This window comes from Gopherus flavomarginatus, chromosome 1, assembly GCF_025201925.1.
Source record: "Gopherus flavomarginatus isolate rGopFla2 chromosome 1, rGopFla2.mat.asm, whole genome shotgun sequence".
Lineage (NCBI taxonomy): Eukaryota > Metazoa > Chordata > Testudines > Testudinidae > Gopherus > Gopherus flavomarginatus.
In genome coordinates this window covers 274,721,832-274,736,594 of record NC_066617.1, presented here as the reverse complement: position 1 = coordinate 274,736,594, position 14,763 = coordinate 274,721,832, and the positions used below count along the sequence as shown (strand labels likewise).

The following is a 14,763-nucleotide window of genomic DNA, read 5'->3' as shown; positions in this document are numbered from 1 at the left end:
TTTCTTCAATGCTGTTAAGACCCTGAATAAACATAGTAGAACTTGTGGGTACATGCGGTACATCGGGTTTAATAACGGAGATTTGAGCTCCGGAGTCCAACAGGAAAGATACAGGGGTGTGAAGGGGTTTGGGACCGGCTACCAATAGGGTGTAATATGGTCGCTCATCCCATGTCTCCGTGGAGGCCGGGGCGCACCCGGCCTCTACTCGTTTTTTGTTCTCAAATAATCGTCCCAGTCCTTCCATCCTAACTGTTTCCCCAGGTCTTGTTGTTGAGAGTTAGACATCTTCCGCAGTGCTTCCTTGGGGATCCCCTTATGTAATAGGAACCCAAAAAGCGCCCTTTCAGCCTTGGTACGTTCAGGGTGCTTAGGTTGACCCTTATTAACAGGGTTCTCAGCTGGAAGGGCTGAGATGGGGCTCTTGGGGGCTTGTGGTATTCGAAGACGGGACATAGCCTCATATAAAGTAATAAGAGGTCGCCCAATCCAACCATGCAGCAGCAGGGTTCCCCCTGTGTCAATCGGCGGGGCGCCTTCTATGGCTAAGTCCACTGCATCCCTGTTGACCGGGATCTGAGTGGGGTCCCCGACATAAATGAGCGGTGTGTTCGATTGGATTTGCTGCAGATTCAAGTTCAAGGGCACCGTCTGTGGGTCCCACATTACGATGGATGCCCCGGCAATAGCCCATATGATTTCATGGGGTGTATTTATGCTGCCGGGAGGTATATACATGCCCTTAAAACTGCCCTTCATGGCTAAAGAGGCTGCGGCTGGTGTAGTAAGTGGCCAGACCCCATTTCTTAAGAGGTTATGGCCTGAAAATCCTCCCGACCACGTGGACGTTTTGGCCAAGAGACTAGCCTCCTCCCTGTTCACTATCTCTGCCCCGTAATCCAGGGCCAGACGGCCCAGCCAAACGAGGGTGGGCTCGCTCTCCCCACGCCTAGTGTCTACCATAAACTCCTTCAATTCTGCCTTAGTGCGGGTACGATATTCAGTGGTAGTAGTAATTTGGCCTGTATTAGAGTCCACCTTGCTTTTTGTAATAGCAACAGGCATTGCCTCCATCCGCATCTCCTTCTCAGGCGCAGGTGGGGCTGAGGGGAGAGCAGGATAGATCGAAGGGGGAGGGGGGGCTTCATAGGGGGGTGGGTTTCTACCAGCCTGACTCCAGTCCTCCTCCTCCTTGTCACTCATCTCGCTTTCTGCGCTATCGGTGCCGTTCGCGGTGGCCTGTTTAGCGGCAAACATAGTGCTTCCATGAAGGACCGCACAGAGGTCCAGCGCTTTGTTTAGTGCGCTGAACAAGACCGTGGACACGTCTTCCGACTTATACTCGTCCGGTATAAGTTTCTTTGACCGCTTGGTCTGTTCTAATTCCTCCATTAATTGGGTTAGCAACCCGTGGGCTGGGTCACCCGGCTGTACCCGGGGCGGGGGTATGAGTTTAGAAACGGTGGCCCCAGATTTTTGAATGATACGGCTACACTCCTTCCAAATGCCGGACGGTGTCTCTATCCGACTAGTATCCGCAACCCCCGTGCACTGGGGTTGCAGGGAACTATCGGCCGGCTGACATTTAAACGTGGGATGGCAATGGAGGAGACACCCTACGGCGGTCAGGGTTAACGAGGTCGTATAGCTTTTTGACCCTGACCCTGACTCTATAACACAAACCCAATCTAGGGTGGGCCTCTCAGATTGTCTGCTGGCCACTTGGTGAAATTGTAGGTGTTGAAATTGCTCAAGCTCAGACTGTTCACGGTCCCCACTACACCACGGGCACTGACCCTCCCAAAGGCATCCTGTTCGTGACGCCATGTTGATTACTGATTACTCTCGCCCCTCGCTCCACCGATATGGTCACAAGGTGCCCGTTATCTACCGGGTAATGAGCGTTGGGATAGGGCGGAGGTTCGATCACTGGATGCCCTCGGGAGGGGTGACAAGTGCCCCGAAGGTAGCAATGGGGATAACGCAAACAATCAGTTGTGGGGTTAAAAATTGAGGGTTTATTGAATGGGTCACAGGTGAGGATAAGGAACAACTCAATACTAGTTACAACTTGGGCTTACAATACAATACCAGAACAAATAATAAAAATACTGCAATTACAAACAGAAGCTGACCCTGGTACCTCTCTAGGTCCCAGTAGTTATTCAGGTCCTTCCAAGGGTTAGTAAGGGTGCTGTTGGTGCTATTATTAAGCATAAATGCAATTACTCATCTAAATAAAAGCAAAATGCAATAAGACAACTAAAGCTTGCCGTGAGACTCCGGCTTACAACACGATACAGACTCAGTTAGCTAGCAAAAATAGCAAAATTAGCACCTAGGCATACTCACACACACAAACCACGAAAGTTTCATCATCACCGGCAATCGGGTAGGCTCCTTAAAACACGCGGCCGAGGGAGACCTCGAGTTGATCAGGCTCGGTTACAAGGTCCAGCTTTTTTCGTTTTCTCCCTGTCCACTGCTGCACGGTGGGCAATTTATAAGGGTAATGACGTGTTCAATTTTTTGGCCAGGTTTCTCCTAATTAGGAGACTTGCAGGTGCCTCGTTACCACCCTCGGGGGGGGGGGGGTTTCCTGGAAATGGCTGACCACAAAATTTGCCTAGCCCCAACGGTTACTTTCGGAAATGTTTCTCGCTTGAAAATACATGCATGCTCGTTTCCTGAACATGGAGGCCAGGGCAAAAGCTGCTTAAAGCTGCAGCACTAACACAGGCACTAACAGATAGCATTCAGCTCCTTATAGAATCGGCAGGTCTTAAGTGCACCACTGGAGTGATGGTTCACCTCCCACACCTTATGGCACACCTGCCTCAGCTCCTTTATCTTTGCTCTGCACTGCTGTGTGTCCCAATCATAGCCCTTTTCGCACAAGCCTCGAGAAATTTGCCCATATGTGTCCCAATCCCTATGGGTCACTCGCAGCTGTGACTGAACAGACTCCTCTCCCCATATACTGATCAGATCCAACAACTCAGCGGTGGTCCAAGCAGGAGCACGTTTGGTGTGATAGCCAGCCATACTCACCTGGGAGGCCACCTGGGAAGCTCCTCTGGGAAGCTAGCAAACAAGAAATGAAATTTAAAATTCCCAGGGCTTGCAAGAGGAAGGGGCGGGTTGGCTGCAGGGCAGCAGAGTTCAAACCGCTGACCAGAGCGGCAGCATGGGAATTTGGGATACTTTCTGGAGGCCAATAAAATAAAAAAAAATTGTCTGTTTGTCAACAATAAAGGGAGGGGAAAGACAAAAGTGTCTCGCGGGGTGGAAGTTTTTTGTCACCAAAACTAAGAGGTTGTTTTTTTCCCAGAAAAAAGTGACCTTGCAATGTGTAAGCTATCTCTGTTTTGTTGCCAAAAGCCAGTTTTTGGCGACAAAACTTGCCAGTGTAGATAAGCCCTAGCACCCTAACCACTGGACCATCCTTCCTTTCACCATGACTTGATCACTTTTCGAATTACTTACCTTTGTTCAATGATTACATTTTTACCACCTTCTTTCATTCTAAATGCCTTAGTAAAGAAAAGTACCAACCTAATAGAGTGTCCCTGACTGAGTAGTAATGAAGCCACACAAAGTAGTTATAAATACTACAGTTTGTAACTTGTGGTTCAGTTCCGTTGGGCCCAAGGAGACTCAGCCAGTGCTGTGTAGCAATCACATAGTCTGGGTGAGTGGTATTCTTTGCACGGTCTAAAGCATCTAAAAACTGCTCTCTCTCCGCTGCAGTCAAGGCATGGACATTTTTCCGGACAAGAAGTGGCTTCCTTTCATCGCAGCTGGGGCCAGTCCAGCCAAACTTGCAGTCACCACAGTTATAGCCAGCAAAGTTTCCTATGTTAAGAGAGAGTTTGGGATTAGGAAAATGTGTCTATATTAATCAATACACAAAAGAAACTGAGACTGAAATGCAAAGGAATTGAGTTTGTTAGTTTGTCTTTTCCCTAGCGATTTCTATTCTAGCAAGAGCAGCAAAGAATCCTGTGGCACCTTATAAATTAACAGATGTTTTGGTGCATGAGTTTTCGTGGTGAATACCCACTTCGTCGAATGCATGTAGTGGAAATTTTCAGGGGCAGGTGTATATATATGCAAGCAAGAAGCAAGCTAGAGATAACGAGGTTAGTTCAATCAGGGAGGATGAGGCCCTGTTCTAGCAGTTGAGGTGTGAAAACCAAGGAAAGAGAAACTGGTTTTGTAGTTGGCAAGCCATTCACAGTCTTTGTTTAATCCTGAGCTGATGAACTGAAGCTCAACAGTTTCTCTTTGAAGTCTGGTCCTGAAGTTTTTTTTGCTGCAGTATGGCCACCTTAAGATCTGCTATTGTGTGGCCAGGGAGGTTGAAGTGTTCTCCTACACAAATCAGATATTAGGAATGGCAATATACAAAAACCTGTAGGAGAACACTTCAACCTCCCTGGCCACACTATAGCAGACCAAAGTGCTTTGTCTGATTCAAAACACACAGCTTATTCAAATAGGAATGAGCTTCTTTCCCCCTCTCTAGTGGAGGAACTGTCTCAAGAATTGCAATCACTTCTTTCCATTTTAAGAATTTGCAAAAGCTGAGTCAAACGTTAGGTACAGTAGGTGCACTTAAATTAACTGGAGAAAGCATGCAACTGATTTGAAGTTTACATCTGAAAATAACTAATGTTTGTATGTTATCTTTCAGTTAAACTTCTGTCAAAATGTTCTTGACATCCATTTTAAAGAGTTGATATTTTTGCATCTACCAGCATATTGAGTTAATCCTTTACAGACAGCAAGTTTGTGAAAGCAGCTTTTCAGTAGGTTCTTTGACCATAATTCTCTTTGGAAAGAAGGAAAGGCATTGGGTTTCACTGATCACAGTTTAGTATCACATTAAACGAAGTAGAACTAGAGCATTATATCTGCTTAGAATTAAAACAAGGAAAGTAAGTATGATTAAGTAAAGTGCATGATTCAACAAAAAAATTCAATCACACTTCAGAAAACTATTCGTTTACTTATCCTGGGCCCCTCAAAACCAATGACTAGTGTTTTTCAAACGTGCTCAGCACTCAAAACTGTTATGCACCACTACCCCGATATAACACAACCCAATACAACACAAACTCGGATACAACGCGGTAAAGCAGTGCTCCGGGGGTCAAAGCAAGATTGATATAATGCGGTTTCACCTATAATGCGGTAAGATTTTTTGGCTCCCGAGGACAGCGTTATATTTAGGTAGTGTGTACTTTCAAAAGAGTTCAACTCCCTAATAGGCAACTAAAAGATGTGGCCAAATTTCCAAAAGTGACCACAGTGGGAGCCATTGGGTACTCTGCAATTAGTAAAATCAAGCAATTTATCTGGATACATAAGGGCTTGTCTACACTGTGAAGAAAAACACACCAGAGAGGGTAAAATGTACAGTGGTCTAAAGTGCTGCACTCTAATTGCCCAGCGTAGATCTTGCAGATGCACTCTAAAAGGTATCTAGTGCATATTGCTGTAGTTCTGTTTGAAACAGTACTGCATTACTGCATACTAGGATTCTTTTACTGTGTCAGAAGCAGGGTCTACACAGAGCAGTTAGAGCACAATACTTTAGAGAGCTCTACAGTTTACACCCCTCTAGCGTGTGTTAAAGACAAGACCTTTGTATGGACATTGAAAATCTAGCCACGGCCTCTTAGAGAATTCTTCTTCAGTGTTGCTTACAAATTGCCACTAATGATGTGCTGTGCCTAACGGGCATATTCTAGCCCAGTACAATCATACATACATATCAAGTGGAGTTACACCCTAGCTGCCTAAGAGACTTGATGAAGACAACACAAAATGTTGCCCGCCAAAAATTTTCAAACTTGGACACTCAGCAACTGGACCAATTTGCAGAAAGAGAAAAGCATGCACACAGCAACCAACAATCACTATGTGGAAACTATTAAAACCAATCAGACTCCTGAGTCAGCACAGACCTTTTATCATTCCCCTGGAAGAGCCGCTGTATTCAGTATCAATCTGGCTGAATCTAAATAGAGTCCAGATGACTTCTCTTAAAGTCATCTCTTGAGTAGCAAATGTTGTTCCTGTTTTTGTGTTTGATCACTGCTGTATTTACAGAATGGAAACTGTAAAGAGGAGGAGTATAAAGGAATCTAAGATAAAAGAGAGGAAAAATAGTGCAGTAATGAAGACAAAGAGAAAAGCTGGATGTAAAGATGTGAGGAAAATGACTGCTCCAAAGAAAGAACAAAGGATTAAACAATGTCAAGTTCAAGTCAGCTAGCTTAGGACGCAAACCTGCAAACACTTACTCATATGCTTAACTTTACTTCCATATAAGGTGACCACAAGTCCCATTTTTAAAAGTACAGTCCCATTTTTGGGGACTTTTTCTTATATGGCACCTATTACCCAGTCCCCACCCCTACCTGTCCCGTTTTTTCACAGCTGCTATCTGGTAACCCTACCTCCATAAGTAGTCCAACATCAGCTGGATTTGACTTCAATGGGGCTTCTCATACAAGTAATGTTAAGCATATGAGTAAGACTGGGGACTTGTTTCCTTAAACTTTAAAGCATCAGGTTTTGAATACTTAAATTCTTTAGAATTAAAGGTTTCAGTCAACTTAGATATTCTACCACAGCTAGGGTGACCAAATAGCAAGTGTGAACAATCGGGACTTTTTTTTTCAGGGGGATATAATTGCTTATATAAGACAAAGTTCCTAACCAGAGCAGATAAATCATTACATAATTTGCATGAGATCTTAGAAAACAAGATCCTCTCTGTTCTACAAGCACATTTAAAATTCCATGATATTTGCAGTAAGAGTCAGATTGGTAAAGCTATTCTTGGCCAGAATTCTCTCTCTCTCTCTCTCTCTCTCTCTCTCACACACACACACACACACACAATCTCTCACATCTGCCCATGTGCACCCCGCACACTGAATATAATTAAGCATACTGTGCACTAGGGCCCTGATCCAGGAAAGCCTGCCTGTACAGAAAAGTATTTAAGCACTTGCTTAAACTCAAACACTTGCCCAAGTGCTTGCCTGAATCACGACCCAGATGACTATCTATGACACCTGCATTCAGTTTGCTAAGCTTCTGGGGATCTTTCAAAATAAAAAGAGAGATAGTAATGTAATGTATTATTATTATTATTGTAAAGTGTTTTGAAAACATGAAATGCCAGATTCATATGCATCTGAAGAAGTGAGGTTTTTTACCCACAAAAGCTTATGCCCAAATAAATCTGTTAGTCTTTAAGGTGCCACCGGATTCCTTGTTGTTTTTATGGATACAGACTAACACGGCTGCCCCCGATACTTGGATTAATATTATCAGTCTAGCCAAAGACCAAGAGTCAAAAACTGATTTATACTGATAAACCTTCTATTATTTTAGACAGGGCTGGTAGCGCCACCAATTATTAAGTTTGCTCAACACTTCCCATTACAAGACCCTGTTTTCAGTTGCTTATAACTTTGTGAAATTTTAACTGTTTGGACTCAAATTTTCCATGCCAGATGTTTGCCTCAGGCTGAATTTTTTTTTTAAATATTCAAACAAAATGCTTCAACCTTGAATGAGAATGAGGGTAGGCTAGGGGAAAATGTTGTATTTCTCGTGTTAAAAAATTCTGCCATCCTTTTTTTTTTTGACAGCTCTACCACCCCCATGCTTTGGAGCAGGGACTTGAAATTTGGCAGGGGAATGGCCTTTATGTCATGGATGTGCCTTTCCTAAAGTGTGACAGCCGGAACTGGATACTGTACTCAAGCTGAGGCCTCATCAGTCCAAGTAAAGCAGGACTATTATCTCCCATGTCTTACATCCAACACTCCTGTTAATACACCCCAGAATTATAGTAGCATTTTTGCAACTGCATCATATTGTAGGTTCATGTTCAATTTGTGATCCACTGTAACCCCAGATCCTTTCCACCAGTGCTACCACCTAGCAGGTGCTCTGCATTTTGTAGTTGTGCATTTGAATTTTTCTTTCTCAATGTAGTACTTTGCACTTGTCTTTATGGAATTTCATCTTGTGAGTTTCAGATCAAGTCTCCAATTTGAATGGGGTCGTGCAGAGAGGAGACAAGACAGATCTGTGAAAGAGTTATGGTGCAGTGTGTGAACTTGGACAGAGAGACTGGAGCAAGAAGTGGGGTGAACAGTGAGAATGGATGAGAAGTCCAGAGCGTGATGACACTGGGAGCCAGTTTGGAGTGGGGAGAGAGAGGCTGGATGAGGAGCTATGAGGGAAGAACTGGGACTAGCTGGGCAAGGAGACTGGGCAGCAGGAGTCAAGCTTGGAGGGAACAGGTGGAAGTGTCTGTGCCCACTAGAGAACACTCTCCTATACAACCTAGAGTGGAACCCAAGATTCCAGAGTCTCACCATTCCTCTGCTGTCAGCAAATATCTGTGAAACCCACTGGCCTAGTGAGCTTCTCATCACCTGCTAGTGCTGCCCTCATAGAGGATGACATGCTACAACTGCTATAAATTACTCCGTTAACTCAAGTAGCAGAGGCTGAGCAGTGGATCTAAAGGTTCTACTCCTGCTGATGGCCCATGTGGGTTTCCACATGATGGAATTGCTGGGGGGTTTTAAATACCTAGAAAATTACTCACACAAATCTACATTAAAAGAACATTATTAAGGTTGCAAAGTCAAACTCTCCAAAGTTAGGAAATGCCAGAGTTAAAGTTGCCTGTGCATGTGTATTATGATACAGATTTTATAAACATGATCACACGCTATTTTTTCCATAGTACCCCAGCCTGATTCAGTGTTCAGGATGGACCGGCTCTGGGGAAGGAGCAGGGTTGCGTAGTTAAGGAGGCTGTTGTTTGCAGGACCTCTATCTCATTTGTTGTATAAGGTGGAAGGTGTGCAGTGAATGAGGCAGAGAACCAAAAAAAGAGGAAGGACAGGTTCATGGTTAAGGCAGTTGAATGCTGTCCTGGAGAACTGAAGTCTATCTCTGCCTCTGTCACAGAGTTCCTGGATAATGCTGGGCAAGTCAGAAACCAGACAGTTCATAGGTGGTCACTAACTGTGTATTCCATTTTCTGGATGTGTGATTTACAAGAGCACAGAGCACTGGCAGCTCCAGCTGAAGTCAGTGGGAGCTATGCTTTGAAAATATAAAGTACTACATAATGCAAATACTCTGAATAATCAGGTCTCAATTATCTTAACCTGGGCATCCAGACCTAGTGGATACTTTTAACCTCAATCTCTCTGGCCTGGCTCAACAAAGGAGCCAGAGAAGGAATGAGTCTGTAGCCTGATGGTCAGGGTACTCACCTAAGAGGAGGGAGACCTAGGGCCAATCTCCCTGCTCTAATAACTTGTTAATCATTTTTCTACAGTGGAACAACTTCACCAGGAGATAATGAGAGACCCAAACATCAGAATCTCCCATAGCTTAGTGGTTAAAGTACTCTACTGAGAAGTGGGTTACCCCTCTTCAAAACTTTTCTCCATCAGCCACAGGGGGAATTGAGACTGGGTCTCACACATCCTGGGCAAGCAGTCTAACCAGTGAGCTAAAAGTTACAGGGGGGGCACCCCCTTCACTGGCTGGATTTTGAATGGAACCCAGTCCAGTAGGCAGCCTCTGAGCATACCTACCACGCTGAGCCCCACAGGTGAGGCAGCCTCTGAGCATACCTACCCCATTGATACACTCTCCTCTGCTTATCTTCCCCCAGTTTGTGGACTTCAATAGGGCTTAGCTGGGAAATAAGCATCTACATACAAGTGAGGCAGTAGTGCATGTGCTCAGCAGCACAGACTATCCAATAAGTTCCTGGACTGCATTGCAGACAACTTTTTATTTCAGAAAGTTGAAAAAGCTACTGGGGGGAAGCTGTTCTAGACTTGATTTTAACAAATAGGGAGGAACTCATTGAGAATTTGAAAGTAGAAGGAAGCTTGGGTGAAAGTGATCATGAAATCATAGAGTTTGCAATTCTAAGGAAGGGTAGAAGGGAGTACAGAAAAATAGAGACAATGGATTTCAGGAAGGCGGATCTTGGTAAGCTCAGAGAGCTGATAGGTAGGGTCCCATGGGAATCAAGACTGAGGGGAAAAACTACTGAGGAGAGTTGGCAGTTTTTCAAAGGGACACTATTAAGGGCCCAAAAGCAAGCTATTCCGATGGTTAGGAAAGATAGAAAATGTGGCAAAAGACCACCTTGGCTTAACCATGAGATCTTGCGTGACCTACAAAATAAAAAGGTGTCATATAAAAAATGGAAACTAGGTCAGATTACAAAGGGTGAATATAGGCAAATAACACAGGAATGCAGAGGCAAGATTAGAAAGGCAAAGGCACAAAATGAGCTCAAACTAGCTAGGGGAATAAAGAGAAACAAGAAGACTTTTTATCAATACATTAGAAGCAAGAGGAAGACCAAGGACAGAGTAGGCCCGCTGCTCAGTGAGGAGGGGGAAACAGTAACGGGAGACTTGGAAATGGCAGATATGCTTAATGACTTCTTTGTTTCGGTCTTCACTGAGAAGTCTGAAGGAATATCCAATATAGTGAATGCTTACGGGAAGAGGGTAGGTTTAGAAGATAAAATAAAAAAAGAGCAAGTAAAAAATCACTTGGAAAAGTTAGATGCCTGCAAGTCACCAGGGCCTGATGAAATGCATCCTAGAATACTCAAGGAGTTAATAGAGGGGGTATCTGAGCCTCTAGCTATTATCTTTGGGAAATCATGGGAGACAAGGGAGATTCCAGAAGACTGGAAGGGGGCAAATATAGTGCCCATCTATAAAAAGGGAAATAAAAACAACCCAGGTAACTACAGACCAGTTAGTTTAACTTCTGTGCCAGGGAAGATAATGGAGCAAGTAATTAAAGAAATCATCTGCAAACACTTGGAAGGTGGTAAGGTGATAGGGAATAGCCAGCATGGATTTGTAAAGAATAAATCGTGTCAAACTAATCTGATAGCATTCTTTGATAGGATAACGAGCCTTGTGGATAAGGGAGAAGCGGTGGATGTGATATACCTAGACTTTAGTAAGGCATTTTATACGGTCTCGCATGATATTCTTATAGATAAACTAGGAAAGTACAATTTAGATGGGGCTACTATAAGGTGGGTGCATAACTGGCTGGATAACCGTACTCAGAGAGTAGTTATTAATGGCTCCCAATCCTGCTGGAAAGGTATAACAAGTGGGGTTCCGCAGGGGTCTGTTTTGGGACCAGCTCTGTTCAATATCTTCATCAATGATTTAGATGTTGGCATAGAAAGTATGCATATTAAGTTTGCGGACGATACCAAACTGGGAGGGATTGCAACTGCTTTGGAAGACAGGGTCAAAATTCAAAATGATCTGAACAAATTGGAGAAATGGTCTGAGTTAAACAGGATGAAGTTCAATAAAGATAAATGCAAAGTGCTCCACTTAGGAAGGAACAATCAGTTTCACACATACAGAATGGGAAAAGACTGTCTAGGAAGGAGTATGGCAAAAAGAGATCTACGGGTCATAGTGGACCACAAGCTTAATATGAGTCAACAGTGTGATACTCTTGCAAAAAAAGCAAACATGATTCTGGGATGCATTAACAGGTGTGTTGTAAACAAGACACGAGAAGTCATTCTTCCGCTTTACTCTGCGCTGGTTAGGCCTCAACTGGAGTATTGTGTCCAGTTCTGGGCACCGCATTTCAAGAAAGATGTGGAGAAATTGGAGAGGGTCCAGAGAAGAGCAACAAGAATGATTAAAGGTCTTGAGAACATGACCTATGAAGGAAGGCTGAAGGAATTGGGTTGGTTTAGTTTGGAAAAGAGAAGACTGAGAGGGGACATGATAGCAGTTTTCAGGTATCTAAAAGGGTGTCATCAGGAGGAGGGAGAAAACTTGTTCACCTTAGCCTCCAATGATAGAACAAGAAGCAATGGGCTTAAACTGCAGCAAGGGAGATTTAGGTTGGACATTAGGAAAAAGTTCCTAACTGTCAGAGTAGTTAAACACTGGAATAGATTGCCTAGGGAAGTTGTGGAATCTCCATCTCTGGAGATATTTAAGAGTAGGTTAGATAAATGTCTATTAGGGATGGTCTAGACAGTATTTGGTCCTGCCATGAGGGCAGGGGACTGGACTCGATGACCTCTCAAGGTCCCTTCCAGCCCTACAGTCTATGAGTCTATGAGTCTATAATCTAAGGAACTTCAACAGTAGAAATTTAGTCAACAAGTGAGCAGGGGTTTTGTGGATCACAGCAAAGCCTAAAAGTCAGACATAGGTGCCTAAGTACCTTTTTGGATCTGGGCCTCAGTTACCCATCTGTAAAATAGAGATAATACCACCTCCACACCTCACAGGGGTGTTAGGGAGAAACTTTAATTAATGTTTCTGAAGCACTCAGATACTACAGTGATGAGTGCCATAGACAGGCCCATGAGGAAAGTAATAATTCTGTCTTCAGTGAAGGGTTTGAATAATGTATAGTAAATAAGGTCTAGGACCACACATTGAAAAACAAGGATATACCAACATATTGACTAGCTGCTCATTCAGTGAGCTCTATCTGTCCTGTGCACTGAATGATGCAGGAGTCCTGGCAAAAAATTAGTATGTGATCTGTGTAATTAAAAACTATATCATAAAGCATACGCACAAGGGTGGGGGGCAAATTAAGTTTGCACAGGCAAACTTAATTCTGGCATTTTCCTAACTTTCGAGTGTCTGACTTTTCAACCTTAATAGTGTTCTGTTAACATTATCTTTTACACACAGCTCTATATAATAGCATGGAAAAAAAGAGAAGAGTTCACGGTCAAATGCCCTAGTCTTCTAAAAGCTTATGTATGCACATACAGTTAGTTAGGCACATGCATATGTGTTTGCAGGATTAAGGCTTAATTCTGCAGTCCTTAGTCAGGTGAATCATCCCATTGAAGTCAGTGTGCTATAGGACATTGAGGGCTTGATGTTCATATAGTGTACTCAGGACTTGAAGTCAATGGGACTGCTTATCTAAGGTTCTGTCTGCACTGCAAATTCAACTGCATTGGAGGCTGCTACAGTGCAGTTTTCTCTCCACAAAGTTAAACCACTGTTCTATTTTGCAATAATGACAGGAATCAGTTATCTTGTAAGCATTGTACTAAATCCCGGCATGTGTCCAAATTTTAGCACTATTATTAAAGCACTACTAAGTGCTGTTGGCTTTAGCACAATTCTTAACATTAGGGCCTGTCAGCACTGCAAAGCAGGACTAAGTTTACCAGTTGGGATCCCTGACATCCATGACATTTTCAGGGCAGACAGAGCAAAATATTACTCTGGCAGTAATTAATCCCAACTCAGCATGTGCTGATACAGGTGTACAGCTTCATCCATACACATTTCTATAGTCACAAACCCTGTCTATCCTATCTAACAAAACAGATTTAAACATGGGAAGAGGGGAGATGGAACAGCCTTATGGCCAAACCACGTAATAATGGTGGGGAGTTCCTGACCTGTGAGTACAGAGGGAAAAAGCAAAATTCAGGCATGAGAGGTAGCCATGCTCTAACCCTGTTTGGTGTCTAGGCCAGCTCATGTTCCTCTCTCACCGGTAGAGTACGGCTTGGCCATATTTGTAGTGCAGCTGGGAGGGATAACCCTTCCTGATCCCTTTTCCAGAATCAGGGATTTGCTTTTCTCTGGAGCAGAGTTAGTCCATCCCTTTCCTCCTCCTCTCACCTGTGCACTGGCAGCTCTGATTGAAGAACTTCAGGGGCCATCGTTCCCGGTCATCCACGTTGTGGAGGGTGTATGGGCCGCTCCATGGCCTGGCATCCGCCTGCACCTCCCTGCACGATCCCCTGCCCTGCTGGGAGCCACACACATTGCCTGGCTCTTGCCCCAAGGCTGGGCAGCAGCGCTTGGCCAGCAGCGCCTCTACTGTCATGCAGACACGGGGGAACTGCGCCTCAGCCTGCGGAGCACAGCAGCAGCTCAGGTAGCCCAGGAGAGCAGAGCAGAGCCATCTTGTCCACTGCAGCTGGGAGGTCATTGCTGCAGAGACCACGCTCTGTGCCAGGTTTGGCTTCCAGCAATCAATGACAGGAGTGAAAGTGTTTCAGGAACAGCCTCTGGACAAGAGGAGGACTGCACTTCTTCCTAGATTCTCAGCAGACTGAGCTGTGACTGACTGACCTGAGATAATTTCCCTCGCTGCTTATGGTGTTGGCATTTGGGGTGTTTGTTTAATCCTTGACTCTAACTGCCATGAATGTGGTTCAAAAGGCCTTTGCTCTGTGATGCTTGCCAAGATTTGAAGGATTTATATAAAAGGTGGGAGAAGCCCTCATTAGGAGGATTAGCACTGCCTAAATCCTCGTGTTTAGCACATGACTTCAAGGGTGAAAAGAGGCTGAGGGGGGTGGGAGTCCTTAGGGGCTTTGGAACGCTGTGAAGGAGGCACATTCTTGGATTTACTTCTCTGTGTCTTGTCTGTCTCATGTGCTTTGCCAAACTGCTGACCTCAGATTGTGCCTGGGGTGGTTGGGGATAAGGGCTTTTTTATTCGTCCATTGCTTTTTAAATCAAAGCCCTTTAAACATATTAGAAGTGAAACAACCTTCTGGATTTTTAAATGTTTATTCACTGGCAGGTTGTGGCATCTTCAATGAAGCATCAGTTTGGACACTTGAAGGCAAAGAAAAATGAAGCAGACACAGACACTTACCATACAGTTGCAAATTAACAAAAAATAACAAAACCACTC

The 14,763-nt window shown here is 44.2% G+C and overlaps 1 protein-coding gene across 1 annotated transcript in view; it reads right to left on the bottom strand.

Moving 5' to 3' along the window:
- Window positions 1-14,049, bottom strand: part of DCT (dopachrome tautomerase) — a 38,106-nt gene extending 24,057 nt beyond the window's left edge. Inside the window, exons 1-2 of the mRNA XM_050937619.1 lie at window positions 13,737-14,049; window positions 3,556-3,855 (exon numbers count right to left, since the gene is read on the bottom strand). Of these exons, the coding sequence (XP_050793576.1) occupies window positions 3,556-3,855; window positions 13,737-14,049 (613 nt within the window). The remainder of the gene's footprint in view (window positions 1-3,555; window positions 3,856-13,736) is intronic.
- Between the last annotated feature and the right edge of the window lie 714 nt (window positions 14,050-14,763).